The following is an 18,572-nucleotide window of genomic DNA, read 5'->3' as shown; positions in this document are numbered from 1 at the left end:
GAGAGAGTACGTCCACTCCACAATTTTCGTTCACCTACTTAAGGAATTGGAATTTTATTCTTGAAAATTTCCAATCTACAGTCAGCAAGATACAGACAAGAAAAAGGAGACAAAGGAGAAAGAAAAAACAAGTGTAGGGTGGTGGCAGAACGTTTTGTTTCTGAGGGTTTGGGCTTTTGGTGAAGTGGGAGGGGTCAGAGTGCCACCTATTGATAGACCCCACCTCTAGCTTCTCTCTTTACTTTGCTTTCACACCAGTGACACCACCACCACGTCTACGTTTGTCTATCTCTCTCTGCACGCCAACCCTGTTTAAACCACCCCCCTCTCCCTGTATCTCCTCTCTACCCAAAAATCCTTCTTCCTCTCAACCAAACAAAAGACTCCAAAAGCTCCTTCTTTTATAATAAAAACAAACATACCCAAGATTCCTACAACTCCTCTCCATGATGACTTGCTGCAACCCTTGTTAGTGTCCAGTCATTTCCAGTGAAACCCTAATTGTTACTTCTAGGGTTTTCTTTTCTTTTCTTTTTTCGACTGGTCGGTGATCCCTCTGGTGCTGATGCCTTAAAAGGATCACCAACCAGCCTATCTGTTTATTGAATCCATTCTTGTTTATTCTTCGATCCTGGAGGGCTCCAGACATGGCTGGTTATCGCCGATTCGCTGGTTCAGTTTCTGGCTCGAGCCCGGTTCCCCAATTCGTGACCTCTCAATTTGGGGATACCACCTACACGAAGGTGTTTGTCGGGGGGCTCGCGTGGGAGACGCAGAGTGAGACGCTGCTTGAGCACTTTGAGCAATACGGAGAGATACTCGAAGCCGTTGTGATCAAGGATAAGAATACCGGCCGGTCCAAGGGCTACGGTTTTGTGAGTTCTTCTGTCTTGCTTTCTCTTCTTCATTTAAATTGTTGATCGGTAGGTTGGAGCTCTTCTTCATTGGTTTCGACTCCAATTCTGATTTGGGGTATCCTTGTTTCTGCTTTGTATTTCCTCTTTTCCTTTCTATTCGTTTTTCCCCTATGGAGGGTTTAGGTGACATTCCGCGATCCTGAATCAGCTAGAAAGGCATGCATTGATCCAAGCCCTGTTATTGATGGGAGGAGGGCGAATTGTAACCTAGCATCACTCCGCCCTCCTCGGCCATCTCTGCCTTATGGTAAGTGTGAGTTTGCTTGTAGATGAAGGTGTCTTTCTATTTGTTATTTGCGTTATTCAGAACTTTATGTTATGGGTTCGGAAGTGCTGTTTATATTTCATATGATTCATGCAATTTTTATGCGGGGATTTGTACCAAATTTTCAGTGATTGGTTTATGGAGATGATGCATATCTTTATTATTATTGTTTGAGATTCAATGTTTTGATGAATATGTGACTTATTACACAGATCTCATTATGATTTATATGCATTGGCACAAAATTTTGATTTGCTTTGGTGGGTTTCATGTATGACCCTATTGTCGGAATCCCATTGCTTGGGGCTAGTTGAATTAATGAAAGAGAAACATGAGCACATAAATGCATGCTAAATCTAGTGACCTATTTGTTTGATTGTATTTTACACTCGATTACTCAAATAAAAAGATACCAGAACTCCCTTCTAGCAGCGAAAAAAGTCCACTGGAAGGAGTTGCAATGTGAATGTTTATTATCATATGTGATATGTGAGTGATGTGATTCTTGCCATCAATACTAGCTGTTGGCATAAGGAAAAAATTTTAAGCACCTCTATTGTTGTAACTTCAACTTCTAGGAAACTTGATAGGAATATTTTTAGATATGTCATTTTAATTTCTATATGTTATTAAGCATAGTTGGCAAACTCGTGAAACGAATTTGGATTGCCCAACCCTTAACTCGCGAGTCAGCGGGTCGACTTGGTAACTCGAACGAGTTAGGACTGCATTTTCTAGTGTTAAGATATGGAAAAAATGAAAATCCACATTGTATAATCACTAAATTTAGCACAAGAAATAAATGACTAAGCTATATAAGTATTCAACTATATATAATTGTTAATATTTATGATTTTAAAATATGATTCTCTATAACAAGTATTCTTTTACGGGCATTATGCATTAAAACCACAAAATGCATGACAAAAAACACATAAGAGACATGTGGATTGGTGGTCCTGAATCGGTGACCCAATTGGGGTCCGATCTGGGTCGACTTGAGCAATTCCTGAGTCGACTTGCCGGTTTTGCTAACTATGTTAATAAGAAGCTCTCTTGGCCAACTAAAAAAAATAAAAATAAAATCATTGGAATGGGCTAAAAAAGCATTACTACCTATTTAACATGGACACTTCTAAATGCTCAATGCACTCATGTCTTACCTGCGTCCATGCAGGTGTAGCACTTGGACACGGCTTCTGCAGTATTAGGTGCGGTCAACTGCACCAGAATCCATTTCTGTTCAAAACTAGACCCAGTCAACCTTAACCAAGTCCGGTTTTATCTATAGTATATACATAAATACATATATAAACACACACACACACACACTATATAGTATATACATAAATACATATATAAACACACACACACACACACACTATATATATATATATCCGCACCCTCACACCTAAGTTTTTTGAAACTGCCGTGTTGCACCCTTCGCACCAACATTCGCACCCACACTTATCTTATGATTCCGGATATGATGTGATGGTTATGGTTGTCATCTATGTTACGTGGATATGGCTGTGGATGAGGGATACAGTGATTTTGCTGAGGTTTCAGTATGTTCCCTTGCGACTTACATTGTACAATTGCGCTTAGAGTCTATTTTGCTTTTGTTGAGTCTGATGTAAGCTGCCCGGTTTAGGTGAATCAATACCCCGAAGGGGCAGCCCGTATACTTGAACTGTAATAGCCTGTAGGCAAAATTGTGAATGAAGTAAATGCTTTGGGTTTTCTTTTGTTCACCCTCGTTGTGATTGCTTCTTGTGATTGCAATTTCTCTCCTTCAATTCTCTCTTGCTCTCTTGCATTCTGATTACAAGCTTCCACGACCAGCAAGCGAACTGACAAGTAGGCTTTCAGCGGTGATGAGGGACCGTCGCGCCGCGCTGGCCTATTGAAGGAAATAGGCCCATGACAAGTGGTATCAGAGCCAGTTCTCGTGCTGGGGAAGAGACTCCAGAGTCGGTGTCGACAGACACGCCGACAGACTGCGATTTATGAGCAAGACATCGTGGCGCCTTATCAAAACTTGCGCAACACCAAAGGCAAGGCATTTGCCGAAGTTGAGGAGATGGGTTCACCTCGGGGCTAAGAAGAGTTGACTGCAACTGTTAACAAGCTGGTGGAAGAGGTGACTTCGCATGAGGAAGCGATTTCACGCGCATGTGAATCATTCAATGGACTGAATGATGTGGTGGCGAGCCTGCAAGAGCATGTAACCATTATTAATAGGGCAGGTCACTTCGTTGACGACTACAGTGGCCGATTTTCAGACTGAAGTAGGGGAGCTTCAATTGAAGAACCGTACGTTGCAGCGGATGGTGACCCTAAATGGCGGAAATGGTGAAAGTCCATCAAGGATTGATGTGCCAAGACCCACAAAATTCAATGGTTCTCGTGACAGCAAGGCCATTGAGAACTTCTTGTTCAAAGTAGAAGACTACTTGGATATCCAGAATGTGACCCTTGAAGATCTGAGGATTAAGGTTGCAGCAACCTTACTTGATGGAGGCGGAAACACAATGACATGGAGAGGGGTCAATGTGTGATAGACACCTTTGATGACTTCAAAATGGAGTTTCGTAACTACTTCATGCCAAGAAATGCGCAGAGACAGGCATACCTGATGGTTCGTGAGCTCAAACACTCTGGTTCGTTGCAAGACTATGTCAGAACGTTCCAGAAGCTTATGCTGGAGATACCTAACATGCCAGAAGACGACATGCTCAACTGGTTCATTGTGGGACTTCAGCCATGGGCATAGTCTGAAGTGAAAAGGAGCAACCCCCGTATTTTGGAAGATGCATATGTGGCGGCCGAGCGCTTAGTTGACACTCAGCGTAAGCCTTTCACCCCATCAACCAAAGTCGGGAAGAAGCCTGACCATGAAGGCAAAAAGGATGAGCAGCGCAATGATAAAGGTGAGGCGTCGACACGCCATCAATCCGAAAAGAAACAGAACTTCACAAAGCATAACAACAACAACAAGGGTGCGATTGTGACATGCTGGTTCTGCGGCGATAGACATATTGTCGGCAGTGCCCAAAGCACCTCGTAAAGGACGACGGGCAAGCCAATGCTGCACAGGAAGAATGCAGCGATACTGAATGCAGTGACACTGAAGCGATACAACCAAGGATGGGGGGCCATGCGATCGATTAACGTGGTTAGAAGTTGCACGGCTAAGAACATGCAGGTCAGTAAGGAACTTGTGTACTTGGAAGTCATTATGAATGAAAAGTCTACTTCAACAATGATAGACTCCGGGGCCACACACAACTTTGTCTCGCGGGAAGAGGCAGAACGGTTGAGCTTGAAGCCTGGGCCAAAGCAGATGACCATCAAGACGGTAAACTCTGAGGCCAAGCCCATCCTTGGCGAAGCAAGAGACGTGGCTATTCAAGTGGGGAGTTGGGTCGACAAAGCCAACTTCTCTGTGGTGCCCCTGAACGATTTCAAGATGATTTTGGTTTTGGAGTTTCTGCGAAGCCAGAATGTTATGATGCTGCCAAAATTTAACACGTTGACGATCATGGGGTCAGACCTGTCCCACACATTGCAGTGCCTTACGCAGAAAGGCAAGTCTTCGGTGTTATCGGCAATGCAGCTGAAGAAGGGTGTCAAGCATGGGGAGCATACATTCTTAGTGGCAGTGCGCGCAGAAGAAGGGAAGGTAGAAGCAGCAGTGCCGCCGACCCTAGCCCCATTATTAGAAGAGTTTAGGGGGGTGATGCCTCCAAAATTGCCAAAGCGTCTTCCGCCAAGACGTGAGATCAACCACAAGATTGAGTTGACCCCTGGAGCGAAGCCTCCCGCAATGGTTCCATACCGTATGGGGCCAACTGAACTGAAGGAGCTGCGTAGGCAGCTAGATGAGATGTTGGACGCAGACATTGTTCGTCCATCAAAAGCCCCATTTGGTGCCCCAATCCTTTTCCAGATGAAACATGATGGCTCCAAACGGTTATGTGTGGATTACCGTGCTTTGAACAAGGTCACGGTGAAGAACAAGTACCCATTGCCATTGATAGCGGACTTGTTCGATCAGCTAGGCAGTGCCCGTATTTTTTCCAAGCTAGATCTGCGATCGGGTTACTGACAGGTGAGGATTGCTGAAGGTGATGAGCCGAAGACAACTTGCGTCACCAGCTATGGTGCTTACGAATTCTTAGTAATGCCATTCGGGCTGACAAATGCTCCAGCCACGTTCACGATTTTAATGAAACAAATTTTCTACCCTCACTTAGACAAGTTCGTGGTAGTCTACCTGGATGATATTGTGGTTTACAACAGCAACATGGAGGAACATGTCGGCTATGTCACACGGACTCGGCTAAGGAGGTGCCACACCCGAGTCGACACGCCCCGACACGGGTGCGGCTTCGGACTCGGCCCAGACTCGGTCAACGCCGAGTCGGACTCTGTCAACGAGTCCAGGCCGAGTCCGTCCACATTTTGGACTCGGTCAACTTTGACCGAGTCCAAAAATGTCCCTAAAAAACTAATTTTTTATATTTTTTATTTAAAAAAATATATATAAAAAAAGGCACTGTGACTGTGCAGTCTTTGCACAGTGCGCAGTCTGTGACTGTGCACAGTGCACAGTCTTTGCAGTGTGCACAGTGCACAGTCACAGTCACAGTCTGTGACTGTGCACAGACACCTGTGGCATTTTAAAAATAAAATAAAATTTTATATATATATATATATATATATATATATATATATATATATTTTTTTTTTTTTTTTTTTTGCCGAGTCCCCGTGTCCAAAAATTTTAAAATTGTGCTGCACCCGTGTCGCACCCGCACCCGCACCCTCACCCGCACCCATGTGCCATAGCATGTCGGGCACTTGCGAATAGTGTTTCAGGTGCTGAAGGAGAATGACCTCTGTGTCAAACGAGAGAAGTGTCTCTTCGGGCAGAAGGAGATTAACTTCCTTGGCCACGTTATTGGGCGTGGTGTGCTGCGTATGGATGGGCAGAAGATAAGGGCCATCCAGGAATGAGTTCCGCCAAGCAAAGTGTCAGAATTGCGGTCATTCCTCGGTTTGGCAAACTATTATCGGCGTTTCATCGAAGACTATTCTCTCATTGCTGTGCTCCTCACAGATTTGTTAAAGAAGAATCAGATATGGCTCTAGACAGGAGCGTGCCAAGATGCCTTCGATGGCTTGAATAAAGCCTTAGTGAGAGAGCTAGTGCTGCGACTGCTTGATCATTCGAGATCCTTTGAAGTCCACACGGATGCCTTAGACTTTGCCATTGGCGGAGTTATTATGCAAGATGGGCATCCGATCGCATATGAGAGTCAAAAGCTGAAAGATGCAGAAATGCGTTACACAGTGCATGAACGTGAAATGACCGCCGTTGTGTATTGCCTCAGGACTTGGCGGCACTACCTCTTGGGTGCTGAGTTCGTCGTCAAGACGGACAATGTGGCCACGAGCTATTTTCAGACGCAGAAGAAGTTGACACCTAAACAAGCTCGATGGCAGATGTTTTTGACTGAGTTCGACTTTGCCTTAGAGTACAAGGTTGGAAAGACCAATGTTGTGGCGGATGCCCTGAGCCGTAGGGCTGAACTGGCAGCTGCGCGTGCGAAGCCTTCTGAAGTGCACTTGGAGGGCACATTGCTGAGCCGCATCCGCGAAGGTACGCAGAAGGATCCGACTGCACAATACCTTGTTTCTCTGGCGCATGCAGGGAAGACTCGGCGATTTTGGATACAGGAGGGCCTCCTTATAACAAAAGGGGGACGCATCTTCGTGCCGCGATGGGGAAGCCTTCACCAAGAATTACTTAAGGAGTGTCATGATACATTATGAGCCGACCATCCTGGTCAGGAGCGGACCTTAGCACTCCTTGAGCGCGGCTACTATTGGCCACAGATGAGAGACGACGTTGAGGGGTATGTGCGGATATGCCTCATCTGCCAGCAAGATAAGGAGACAAATCAGAAGGCTGTCGGTCTCCTTGATCCTCTACCAATTTCAGAACGTCCTTGGGATAACATCTCCATGAACTTTATTGTTAGTCTGCCAAAGGTAGAGGGTCTCAGTTCTATTTTGGTTGTGGTTGATCGTTTCTCAAAGTATGTCACCTTCATCTCAGCTTCCAAGGAGTACCCTGCAGAGAAGACTGCAGATTTGTTCGTAAAACATGTGGTGAAGCACTGGGCATACCAAAGAGCATTGTGAGTGATCGCGATGCTCGCTTCACGGGCAAGTTCTGGCGTGAAGTATTTCGGCTACTTGACTCTGATTTGCTGTTTTCAATAAGTTTCCATCCACATACAGATGGGCAGACAAAGCACATCAACGGGATACTCGAGCAGTACCTTAGGCACTTTGTTAGTGCCAATCAGAAAAATTGGGTGAAGCTCCTTGATGTGGCACAATTTTGTTACAATCTGCAGAAGAGCGTGTCTTCAAGACACAGCTCGTTTGAGATAGCCACGGGGCAGCAACCACTAACTTCACACACTCTTGCCGCACAAGAAAAGGGAAGGCCATCCTTCGTCTATCAGTTTGTTTGCGACTGACACGAACATAATGAGTTGGCGAAGACATTATCACACAAGGCGACAAAGAGAATGAAGAAGTGAACGGACAAGCATCGTCGGCCCGCGTGGTTCCAAGTTGGGGACCAAGTGTTGGTGAAACTATATCCTGGTCGCACATGCATCTTTCGTGGGCAGCAGCGCGAACTACTCAGAAAGTATGAGGGACCCTTCACCATCACAAAGAAGGTGGGCAAGTTGGCATACAAGCTGGAGTTGCCCTCAGACTTCAAGGTGCACCCGGTGTTCCACGTGTGCAACCTCAAATAGTTCCATCCAGATGATGGAGACTCGGAACGCAGTGTGCCACAATGCGCTCCCATCATGCAGAGGGCCCCGGTAGCACAACGGGCCGAGAAACACCTCAGTCAGATCCTTCGCCATAAAGTCAACTATTTGGGGCAAGCGAATAAATACTTGATGCAGTGGGAGGAAACAACGGAACCAACGTGGGAGTCTGCATTCCGAATGAACAGCCGCTACCCGGCTGAAGTCAGAGCTTACCACAAAACAGATGGCGTCGAGGACGGCGCATGATTTGAAGGGGGGAGCATGTTCCCTTGCAACTTACATTGTACAGTTGCACTTAGAGTCTGTTTTGCTTTTGTTGAGTCTGATGTAAGCTGCCCGGTTCAGGTGAATCAATACCCCGAAGGGGCAGCCCGTATACTTGAACTGTAATAGCCTGCGGGCAAAATTGTGAATGAAGTAAATGCGTTGAGCTTTCTTTTGTTTACCCTCGTTGTGATTGCAATTTCTCTTCCTCAATTCTCTCTTGCTCTCTTGCACTCTGATTATAAGCTTCCGCGACCAACAAGCGAGCTGACAAGTAGGCTTGCGGCGGTGAGGAGGGACCGTCGCGTCGCGCTGGCCCATTGAAGGAAATAGGCCCGTGACATGTATGACTTGTACATAAAGGCAAGGATCTATAGGTAGTGTGTTATGGTTCTGATGTATATTGTGATTTAGTCATAGAAATGTGTTGTTCTAAGTTGTATCATATCATGTACAAGTGGTGAGGCTTATGGATTTCTAGTACAAATCTGAATGAATTTGAGGTTCAAAATGTTAAAATACATATAGCTCATATATATATATGTAATACCCGATAGGGGTACCCGATAGGGGTACTTGTTTTTCTTCTTTTATTTTCCTGTTTATTTTTTGTAAATTATATTTTTTATTTTTATGTTTTTTGCTCACACAAAAGGGGCCCCACCATGTAGTCGATGGGGCCCCCAACGGTCACAAAATGTGACCGTTGGGGGCTCCCAACAACTACATGGGGAGCCCCTAGGTGGCTCTCCTTTTAAGGTCTCTTGGCCATCCCCCCTCTCCTTCTCTTGTGTATAAATAGGGGTGAACCCTTCTTGTATTTTTCATTCAAGAGAGCTCTCTCTCTTTTCAATAAGAGACTTTTATATTTTTATGTTGTGTTGTCTCTTGTGAGTTTGGGTGTTTGCCCTTTTTGTTTGTTCCTTAGTGGATGTTGTAAGTGCTTAATGCACTCTTTGCTTTTCCGCATATTTCATTACATGGTATCAGAGCCTTGTTTATGCTCTTCTTCTTAATATAGCTAGTCGTATAGCTATATTTTTTTTTCTTGTTGTTTCTCTCTCCATTTACCCTCTTGTGAGTGTTTGAAATGGAAGGAGAACAAAAGATTGATCTCTCCTTCAAGCTCAATGGCTCCAACTTCATGATGTGGGCCGCCGCTATGGAGAACAACCTCAAAGGTAAGAAACTTTGGGGATACGTTATGGGCACCATTCCGGAACCACAACTCCAACTAACTAAGATGGATGGTGATCAAGAAAAAGCTCTTGAAGGCATTGCCCGCATGAAGGCCATTGAAGATCACCAATCTAAAGTGGAAGATTGGGAAAGCAAGCATGCCAAGATTCTTGCTTGGTTCATGAACAATGTGAAGCTCAAAATTTGCGCCAACATTGCCAAGTTTCGGATGGCGAATGAAGCATGGTTCTTTATGAAAGGTATGTTTACTCAAAAAGACCTTGCTCGTCAATTCTTTCTTCAAGAAAAAATTCGGACTATCAAACAAGGAGAAATGAGTGTAAGGGATTACTTTAGCACTCTTGGTCCCCTATGGAATGAACTATCTTTACTAGAACCGAAATGGGTTTCTAGTGTGGATGTGGAATTAAGGAGAGAACAAATGGAAAAAGAACACTTTTTCCAATTTTTACATGGGCTTAGGCCCGAATATGAACAAGTTAGATCTTCCCTCCTACATAGATCTAAGCCTCTTCCCTTGGAAGATGCCATTGCCGAAATATGCCAAGAAGAAACTCGTCTTGGCATGATTAAAGGAGGAGATGATGTCTTGGCCGTATCAAAACCCGACAACCATATGAAAGTTTACAAACCTCCACATTTTGGGAAACAAAATAGTTATAATGACAACTATAGAAAGGCCATTTGCCATCATTGTCAAGAGCCGGGTCATATAAGACCTAATTGCCCTAAGTTGAATGAAGCACCTAAAAATAAGGTTGCTTCCGTTGAAGAAGCTACTCAAAAGAAAGAGGAAGCCATCAAAGGAAAGAAATCTTTTTCTCTTGCTCAACTATCGGAAGCACTACAAACTCTACACAAGATACCATCAACCTCGGGTGCCGCCATAACTTCTTCCTCTCCTCCAGGTATGTCGTCTTGGATCCTTGACTCTGGAGCTTCCTTTCATATGACCCCACTTGAAAATGAGCTTTCCGATTTATGTAATAATTATAAAAACTCTTATGTTTCAACTGCCGATGGTACATCCTTACAAGTAAAAAGTTTTGGAACTTTAAACTTTTCAAAAGATTTCTTTGTGCCAAACGTGAGAGTTGTACCTCAACTTAATTTAAATCTCCTCTGTTGCTCAAATATGTGATCATGGATGTGAAATCTCCTTCTCAACTAAGGATTGCTCTATACAGGATCTCCGGTCTGGGAAGCAGATTGGGCAAGGCCATAGGAGGGGAGATCTCTATTACATGAGCAACTTGAAACTCTCCACTAACTCTTTTTGTAACCATGTCCAAGATAAAAATATTGATATTTGGCATCAAAGACTTGGACATCCAAGTTTCTAAAAAATGTACTCCTTTTCATTTGGAAAGAAATTTTGTAATGAGAATCATTTTGTTTGCAAGAATTGTATTTTTGGCAAAATGAAATCTACTCCTTTTCCAAACCGAACTTTTGTGTCCAAAAGACCTTTTGAGTTAGTCCATTCGGACGTTTGGGGTCCTTCCCCCGTCATGTCTAAAGGAGGGTACTCCTATTACGTCACTTTTATCGATGACTACACTAGGTATGTATGGATTCACTTTCTCAATTTAAAATCCGAAGTCTTTGACTTCTTCAAAAAGTTTCATATGATAGTTAAAAATCAATTTTCAAGTAATATCTCTACTCTTAGATCCGATTCGGGTGGAGAATATTTATCAAATGAATTTCAAAACTATTTAGAAGTACATTGAATTTGTCATCAAAGATCGTGTCCTAGGACTCCCCAACAAAACGGCTTGGCCGAAAGAAAGCATAGACACATCATGGAAACCACTAGGACACTCCTTATTTTCAAAGAAATTCCAAAGAGTTTTTGGGCCGAAGCGGCCTTAACCGCAACTTACTTAATAAATAGAATGATATCTTCATCCTTACAAAATACATCTCCATATGAAAAACTATTTGAAAGAACACCCGATTTCAATAGATTAAGAATTTTTGGATGTAAATGTTTTGTCCTTACTCATAAACGGGACAAATTATCTCCTAAAGCTATTGAATGTGTTTTCTTGGGATATGGAGAAAATCAAAAGGGTTTTAGATGTTTTGACTTGAAAAATAACAAACTCTATGTATCCAAAGATGTAACATTTTTGGAAAATGAAAATGGTTTTGTGAAAACTAAAGATATTGACGAAAGTAAATATGCTTTTTTATTTGATCTTCTATCTCAAGAAGATGAGACTCCTCAAGAAGAGGAAATCTCTAATGAGTCTTTGAATGACCTAGAGGAAATTCCTCTTGATGATGTTATAGATAGACCAATCCAAACCTATGTTAGGCGTGGTCAACAAACTCAGATGAGCGCCTTAGAAAAATACTCTCAAGGATCCAACCTAGAAGAAACCTCTTTAAGGAGATCCGGTCGGATCTCCAATCCTCCTAATAGGTTTGTTTCCTATGAGTCCCTAACTCCAAGATATAGAGCGTGTCTAATTGCGTTGCATTCATTTCATGAACCCTCACACTATAATGAGGCCAAAGATATTCCCCAATGGGTTTAAGCCATAAACTTAGAGCTTAGTGCCCTTGAAAAGGCAAAAACTTGGGAAATAACTTCGTTACCCTCTGGAAAGAAATCAATTGGATGTAGATGGGTCTTCAAAATTAAAACTAAGAGTGATGGTTCATTAGAACGTTATAAAGCACGGTTAGTAGCTAAAGGATATGCTCAGAAATATGGTATAGATTATGAAGAAACCTTCACACCTGTTGCTAGAATGACTAGTGTTAGGACTCTTATTGCTATTGCATCAGTGAAAAAATGGCCTATCTATCAACTCGATGTTAAGAATGCATTTCTAAATGGTGAATTAAATGAAGAAGTTTACATGGATCCCCCACCAGGAGTAATGTATTGGTAAAAATAAAATTCTCAAACTTAAAAAGGCATTATATGGTTTAAAACAAGCCCCAAAGGCTTGGCATGACAGATTTAGTAATGTAATGACAAGTTTGAATTTTCGTTCATGTTATACTGACATTGCGTTGTTTGTGAAAAGTGCATGGTATTCAGTAGTTATTTTACTACTTTATGTTGATGATATGATCATCACAGAAAGTGATGAGCAAGGCATTAATGATATTAAGAAGGTTTTGAAAGATAATTTTGATATGTCTGACCTTGGTTTTTTAAGATATTTTTTAGGAATTGAAGTGGCGTACTCTCCTTGAGGGTACATTCTCTCTCAGATGAAACTTGCTGCTGACATCTGTTCCAAATCTGGTATCTCCGATGATAAGAAGACAGAAACCCCAGAAGTCATCAATGCAAAATTAAGGTTGGAAGATGGAACACCTCTCGATGATCCTATTCCCTACCGACAACTTGTTGGGTCTCTAACCTACTTATCCATCACTCGGCCAGACATTGCTCATGCCGTCCACTCTGTCAGTCAGTTTCAACATGCACCTACAACCGTGCACATGAGTGCAGTCTTAAGAATCGTCAGATATATCAAAAATACCATAACTAAGGGAGTTTTTCTTTCCTTTGCCTCGTCACTTGATTTAATTGCTTATACTGATGCAAATTGGGGAGGAAATCCCAATGACCGAGTCTCAACTACCGGATTTTGTGTTTTCTTAGGTGACTCTATGATTTCTTGGAGATGCAAGAAGCAACACAAAGTATCCTTGTCCTCGACGGAAGCGAAATATCGTGCTATGACCACTACAACCATGGAACTTGTGTGGCTAAGAAGCCTCCTCAGTGATATGGGCATTGTCATCTCTACTCCTTCGAAGATGTGTTGCGACAACAAAAGCGCAATCTATATTGCAAGCAATCACACCTTCCATGAGCGCACTAAGCATATTGAGATGGGCTGCCATTACGTACGTGATGAATACCTAAGAGGAACCATAACACTACCTTACGTCACATCAGAGTACCAGTTGACGGACTTCTTCACTAAGGCTCTTGCTGCTCCTCGCTTTTTGTTTTTCCTTAACAAGCTTTCGGTTATATCCCCGTAAAGCTTGAGGGAGGGTGTTAAAATACATGTAACTCATATATATATATATATATTTATATATATATATGTAATACCCGATAGGGGTATTTTAGTCATTTCACAAGTACCCGATAGGGGTACTTGTTTTTCTTCTTTTATTTTCCTGTTTATTTTTTGTAAATTATATTTTTTATTTTTATGTTTTTTGCTCACACAAAAGGGGCCCCACCATGTAGTCGATGGGGCCCCCAACGGTCACATTTTGTGACCGTTGGGGGCTCCCAACAACTACATGGGGAGCCCCTAGGTGGCTCTCCTTTTAAGGTCTCTTGGCCATCCCCCCTCTCCTTCTCTTGTGTATAAATAGGGGTGAACCCTTCTTGTATTTTTCATTCAAGAGAGCTCTCTCTCTTTTCAATAAGAGACTTTTATATTTTTATGTTGTGTTGTCTCTTGTGAGTTTGGGTGTTTGCCCTTTTTGTTTGTTCCTTAGTGGATGTTGTAAGTGCTTAATGCACTCTTTGCTTTTCCGCATATTTCATTACACAAAAATCCAAAAATGTTCATTTTCTCAAACATTCAAAAAGTGGGTCCATGCTTTTTCCTAGGAAAACATGTCTTTCCTATGGAAATGCAAATTTGTGTCCCTATTTCCTCATGTCACACGGGAACGGAGGTCATGTTTTTTTTGGATGAAACCTTTACACTTTCCCTTGGGTGAAACAATTGGGCTGCCAAGGACTTGGGGCTTAACTCTGCTTAGTCAACCCGTATATACATATGTACATAAACCAGTGACTCAACCAAGTCAAGCAAGTTTTGGTTGAGTCCTAGACAAATATGTGGTCTATGTACTGGTTGACCTGATTACGTGCCAATCCACATTCACTCAGGTGAGTCGGTTGACAACAGGTTTCTAAACAATGGACTTTCTAAATAACCTGGTGAGCTTCTTTTTCTTTCTCCTTTTTTTGAATTGTTGTGTTTCTTTTATAGAGTTTCTGTATCATATATAGTCGAAAGAATTCCAAGTTATATAGAAATGGGAAGTTGCAAAAGAAATACATCATTATATAGTAAAGTGCTGGCCAGACTAGATTATGTGCAATATACGTGTTGGTAAGGGCAATTGAAAGTTGTTGCAAATCCACTTTTTTTTTTTTTAACCGTTTCTGATTTTATGATAAATGAACTGTGTGTAATACTGGATCATATTCCATTTATTCAAGTGTTAAGTGATGCCTAGGCATTGTGCAAAATAGTATTCAAAAGGAGGAGGAGCATGCTTTTAGTTGAGAAAGAAAACTTCACAAAAATCTTAAATAATATGGAAGATTAATGGCCTAAATAGTAAGGCAATAGTTAAAGTAGTTATATAAAGATGACAGGAAAAATCCTAAATAATGTAGGTTAAATAATTATATAAAATAGTAAGGCAATTACAATAGTAACCTTAGTTGTCAAAGGTGCTAGGCAGAGCTTAGGCAGTGAGCCCCTAAAAAAGGGGCCTAGGCAGTACCCAAAATAAAAATAATTAAAAAAGCACACAAAATATGTAAACAAACTGTAAAAATTAATAACAAACATGTATACAACATAAAATCAGTCAATAATAAGCAATAGACAAAACATAACATGTCGTCGAACACACTGTAAAGCAATTATACTAAATAATCTGCTCCAAAAAATGAAGAATAAATAAACAATTGAATAAACAAACCATATCACTAACAACGTGAATAAAAAATATAACAAAAAATAAAATCATGTATACAAAAAAATTAACAAGTCAACAATAGACATAATATAAGCAATAGACAAATGAGAAGAAAATGTCGTACTTGAAGTGGACCTGCTAGCACTTGCAGAAGAAGCTCCTTCCATTATTGTTCTAAAGAATCTAAAAACATGTAAATTTGCTAAATTAAAAGGAGTAACCAACCAATAACATAAGCTCATATATTAATATATATGCTGAAATACAGTAATAGAATATATATATATATATATATATATATATATATATATATATATATATATATATATATATAAAATAAGCTGCAGTACATAATATGCTGAAATACATATATATTCATTTACCCAAAACATATAAGTATAATCAGCAAAATATGAATTCAGCCTTTCCCAGAAACACACATTGACACATATATATAAATATATAATATATTACATAATAAGTAATAGTGTAATACTAAACATGCTTTTGGGATTTTATAGAAAAATTCACAGAAACAAGTAAAAATTCAGAAAGTAATAACTATGCATATATCAACAAAATTAACATGCTTTCGGGCTGTAAAAGACAGAAATAAAATCAACAAAATTAACTATGCATGCTTTTACAGAAAAATAAAAATTTATTTAATAAAAATTCAGATTATATTGCAGAATATACATAATTACATATATATATATATATAACTATATATACATATATATTCAATTACTCATAATGTATTAGTATAATCAGCAAAATATGAATTCAACATTTCATAGAAAAAATCACATAGTAACACACCACACACACACACACACACACACACATATATATATATATATTACATAATAAGTAATATTAAACATGCTTTTGGACTTTTATAGAAAAATTCAAAGAAACAAATAAAAACTTAGAAAGTAATAACTATGCATTTATCATCAAAATTAACATGCTGTTATAGAAAATAAGGAAGATGAAGAAAAAAAAAGGAAAAGGGAAGGAAAAACAGGAAGACGAAGAAAAAAAGAAAAGAGAAGAAAGAGAAAAAATAGGAGGTAGAAAAGAAAACTCGAGCGAGAGAGGTAGAGAGCGAGAATAAACCTGAGAGAGAGAAAAATAGAGAGACAGAGAGAGCGAGAGAAAAACTGAGAGAAAGAGAGACTGAGAGAAACAATGAGACGAGCGAGAGAGAAAGAGAGAGCGAGAGAAAGACTGAGAGAAACAATGAGACGAGCGAGAGAGAAAGAGAGAGCGAGAGACAAAGAGAGAGTGAGAGAAGTAGCGAGACAGAGGAGTGAGTGTAACGGCCTGACAAATTGCAAACTAAAAATACAAGGATTTTTTTTTTCAAAGTTAACATGTTATTGATTTACTTTTTCTTTTTCAATATGTAATAATTCAACGGTCTCACCAACAAACACATTCCAATTGTACCAAGTACTAGACGGCCTGCCTGAGCGCAAGCGCGAGCGTGTCTTAGCCTTCTAGTACCAGATCCAGTACGGAACTACCGTTAACAAATTCGATTGAACCAATACACAGAAGAAATTATTTAGTTTAAGTATTTCATCGTTGGCATTGTCTTAACCGAAATAAGCTCTAAAGAGTTAGCTTGCGCATGCACCAACATTTAATAGCTCCCTAGAACAAAGTTTGAGAATAAAGCGTCCAAATGACAAAATCCTTTAAGTTAATATTTATGTGAGCAAACACAACGAAAATTATTGATTTTGAAATCAATTTAATAAGCTAAATTTTTGGTTAAACCTCCCGGATACATTATATTTTAAAAATATTGCCATTCAATCATCCATAAGAGAAATGGATTGAAATATGAAATAATCTCATTAAATATTAAACCATTCAATCCATTGTTCAAAAATATACAATTAAATAGTCAATGATTATCGAATAAAAGAAAAGACAAGTAGCCCCTAGGGTCTCGAAAGAATCAATCCTCATAGCCCCCTCTAGCATCCTGCTCTCGCTTCACAAATCGCATATTACCTGTAAAAATATTTTATTTTGAAAGCATGAGATTTGAAGAGTCTCAGTAAGATTCACACAGCTAATGCAAGATACTATACATAAAGCTTGTAGAATAAGCATCAATCGCTAAAGAACTATAACATTCCACGTTTAATAAACATATAAACAACTAAACTGGAAGTCCATGCATTCATGATGCTATAAATGTACACAAGCATAATATAACAATTTCAAGCATAAATAACTGCATGATAGTTGAAACTAAGACATCCAATAATATACATGAATCCACGTAATCATATGAACATAAATAAAAGTGTAGAAAAGTAAAGTGAGCAAGTAATTTATGTGATTACCAAATGCCTATCGGGTATGCGTAGGATTAACACGAAGCAGAGTAGACTACTCGGGTGTTTATTATGCCATGCATTTTAATTTCCTAAATAGCTGACTGAGTTGTCTCCCCCAGGAGCAGAGTCAGGCCGTGAGAGGTAGCGGCGTGCTCAGAGAGAATCTACCCGGGGGCATGGATTCAGGCCTAGCCACAATGATGATCACGATCACTCACTTCTGCAGAAGTACCAGAGACATGCTCGCCTAGGATATAAAAGACAATCTTGGTCTCTCTAAATTCTCTAGGCTGGAGGACCGTCGAGACATTGCCCCTTGCAGCATAATAAGAAAGAATAGGGTTCAGAGAGTTTCATATCGCCTACCCTCTCTAAGGTAGACCACCAGCCATTCCGGTTTAACATACCTTGGTAAAAGCATACTCGAAAATATATCATAGGGTTATCTTAGTTAATTAGGCTATAGGTAAATGCATCTACCATTTAGGCTAGTGCATTGCCATCTCACTGTTTCCTCTTTGGAACTATAAATTATTATTTTATCGAGCACTCAAAGTGCACATGCAACCCTGTGTGATTTATATCATCGTGCATGCATTTCACAAATGCTGCATCGCAAAGCATAACATGAATTCTCATAAGCAAAGAATCATGTAAACATGCTTTCAACAATTTACTGATGTAGTATCACATAATTTCAATATTCAGGAATAGGCATGCATCCATATCACAAATATTAATCAATTAGAGAACCACTATTCTAAATCATTGTCAAATTATTTAGGTCTCGTGGCTAGAGTAGTCCGGAACCGCATAACAAAAACATGTTTTGCCAAATCATAATGCAACCAACATGTTCATATATATTTTTCACATGCTTTATAAATACAATCATGCTTATGCTCAAATTATCATGAAAATAAACACATTTAAGTTGTCATATCTAATATATTTCAACTTTGAATTTGTGAAAAGTTTAGAGAAA

The 18,572-nt window shown here is 40.3% G+C and overlaps 1 protein-coding gene across 1 annotated transcript in view; it reads left to right on the top strand.

Moving 5' to 3' along the window:
* The first annotated feature begins 647 nt into the window (after positions 1–647).
* The window catches only part of LOC149827911 (uncharacterized), a 35,288-nt gene continuing 17,363 nt past the window's right edge, over positions 648–18,572 (top strand). Inside the window, exons 1-2 of the mRNA XM_090018595.1 lie at positions 648–875; positions 1,041–1,164. Of these exons, the coding sequence (XP_089874721.1) occupies positions 648–875; positions 1,041–1,164 (352 nt within the window). The remainder of the gene's footprint in view (positions 876–1,040; positions 1,165–18,572) is intronic.

Source organism: Nuphar pumila, chromosome 10, assembly GCF_984573655.1.
Source record: "Nuphar pumila chromosome 10, dmNupPumi1.hap1.1, whole genome shotgun sequence".
Classification (NCBI taxonomy): Eukaryota; Viridiplantae; Streptophyta; class Magnoliopsida; order Nymphaeales; family Nymphaeaceae; genus Nuphar; species Nuphar pumila.
Note: the sequence above shows the minus strand (reverse complement) of the source record. Positions and strands in the feature narration are given on the sequence as shown.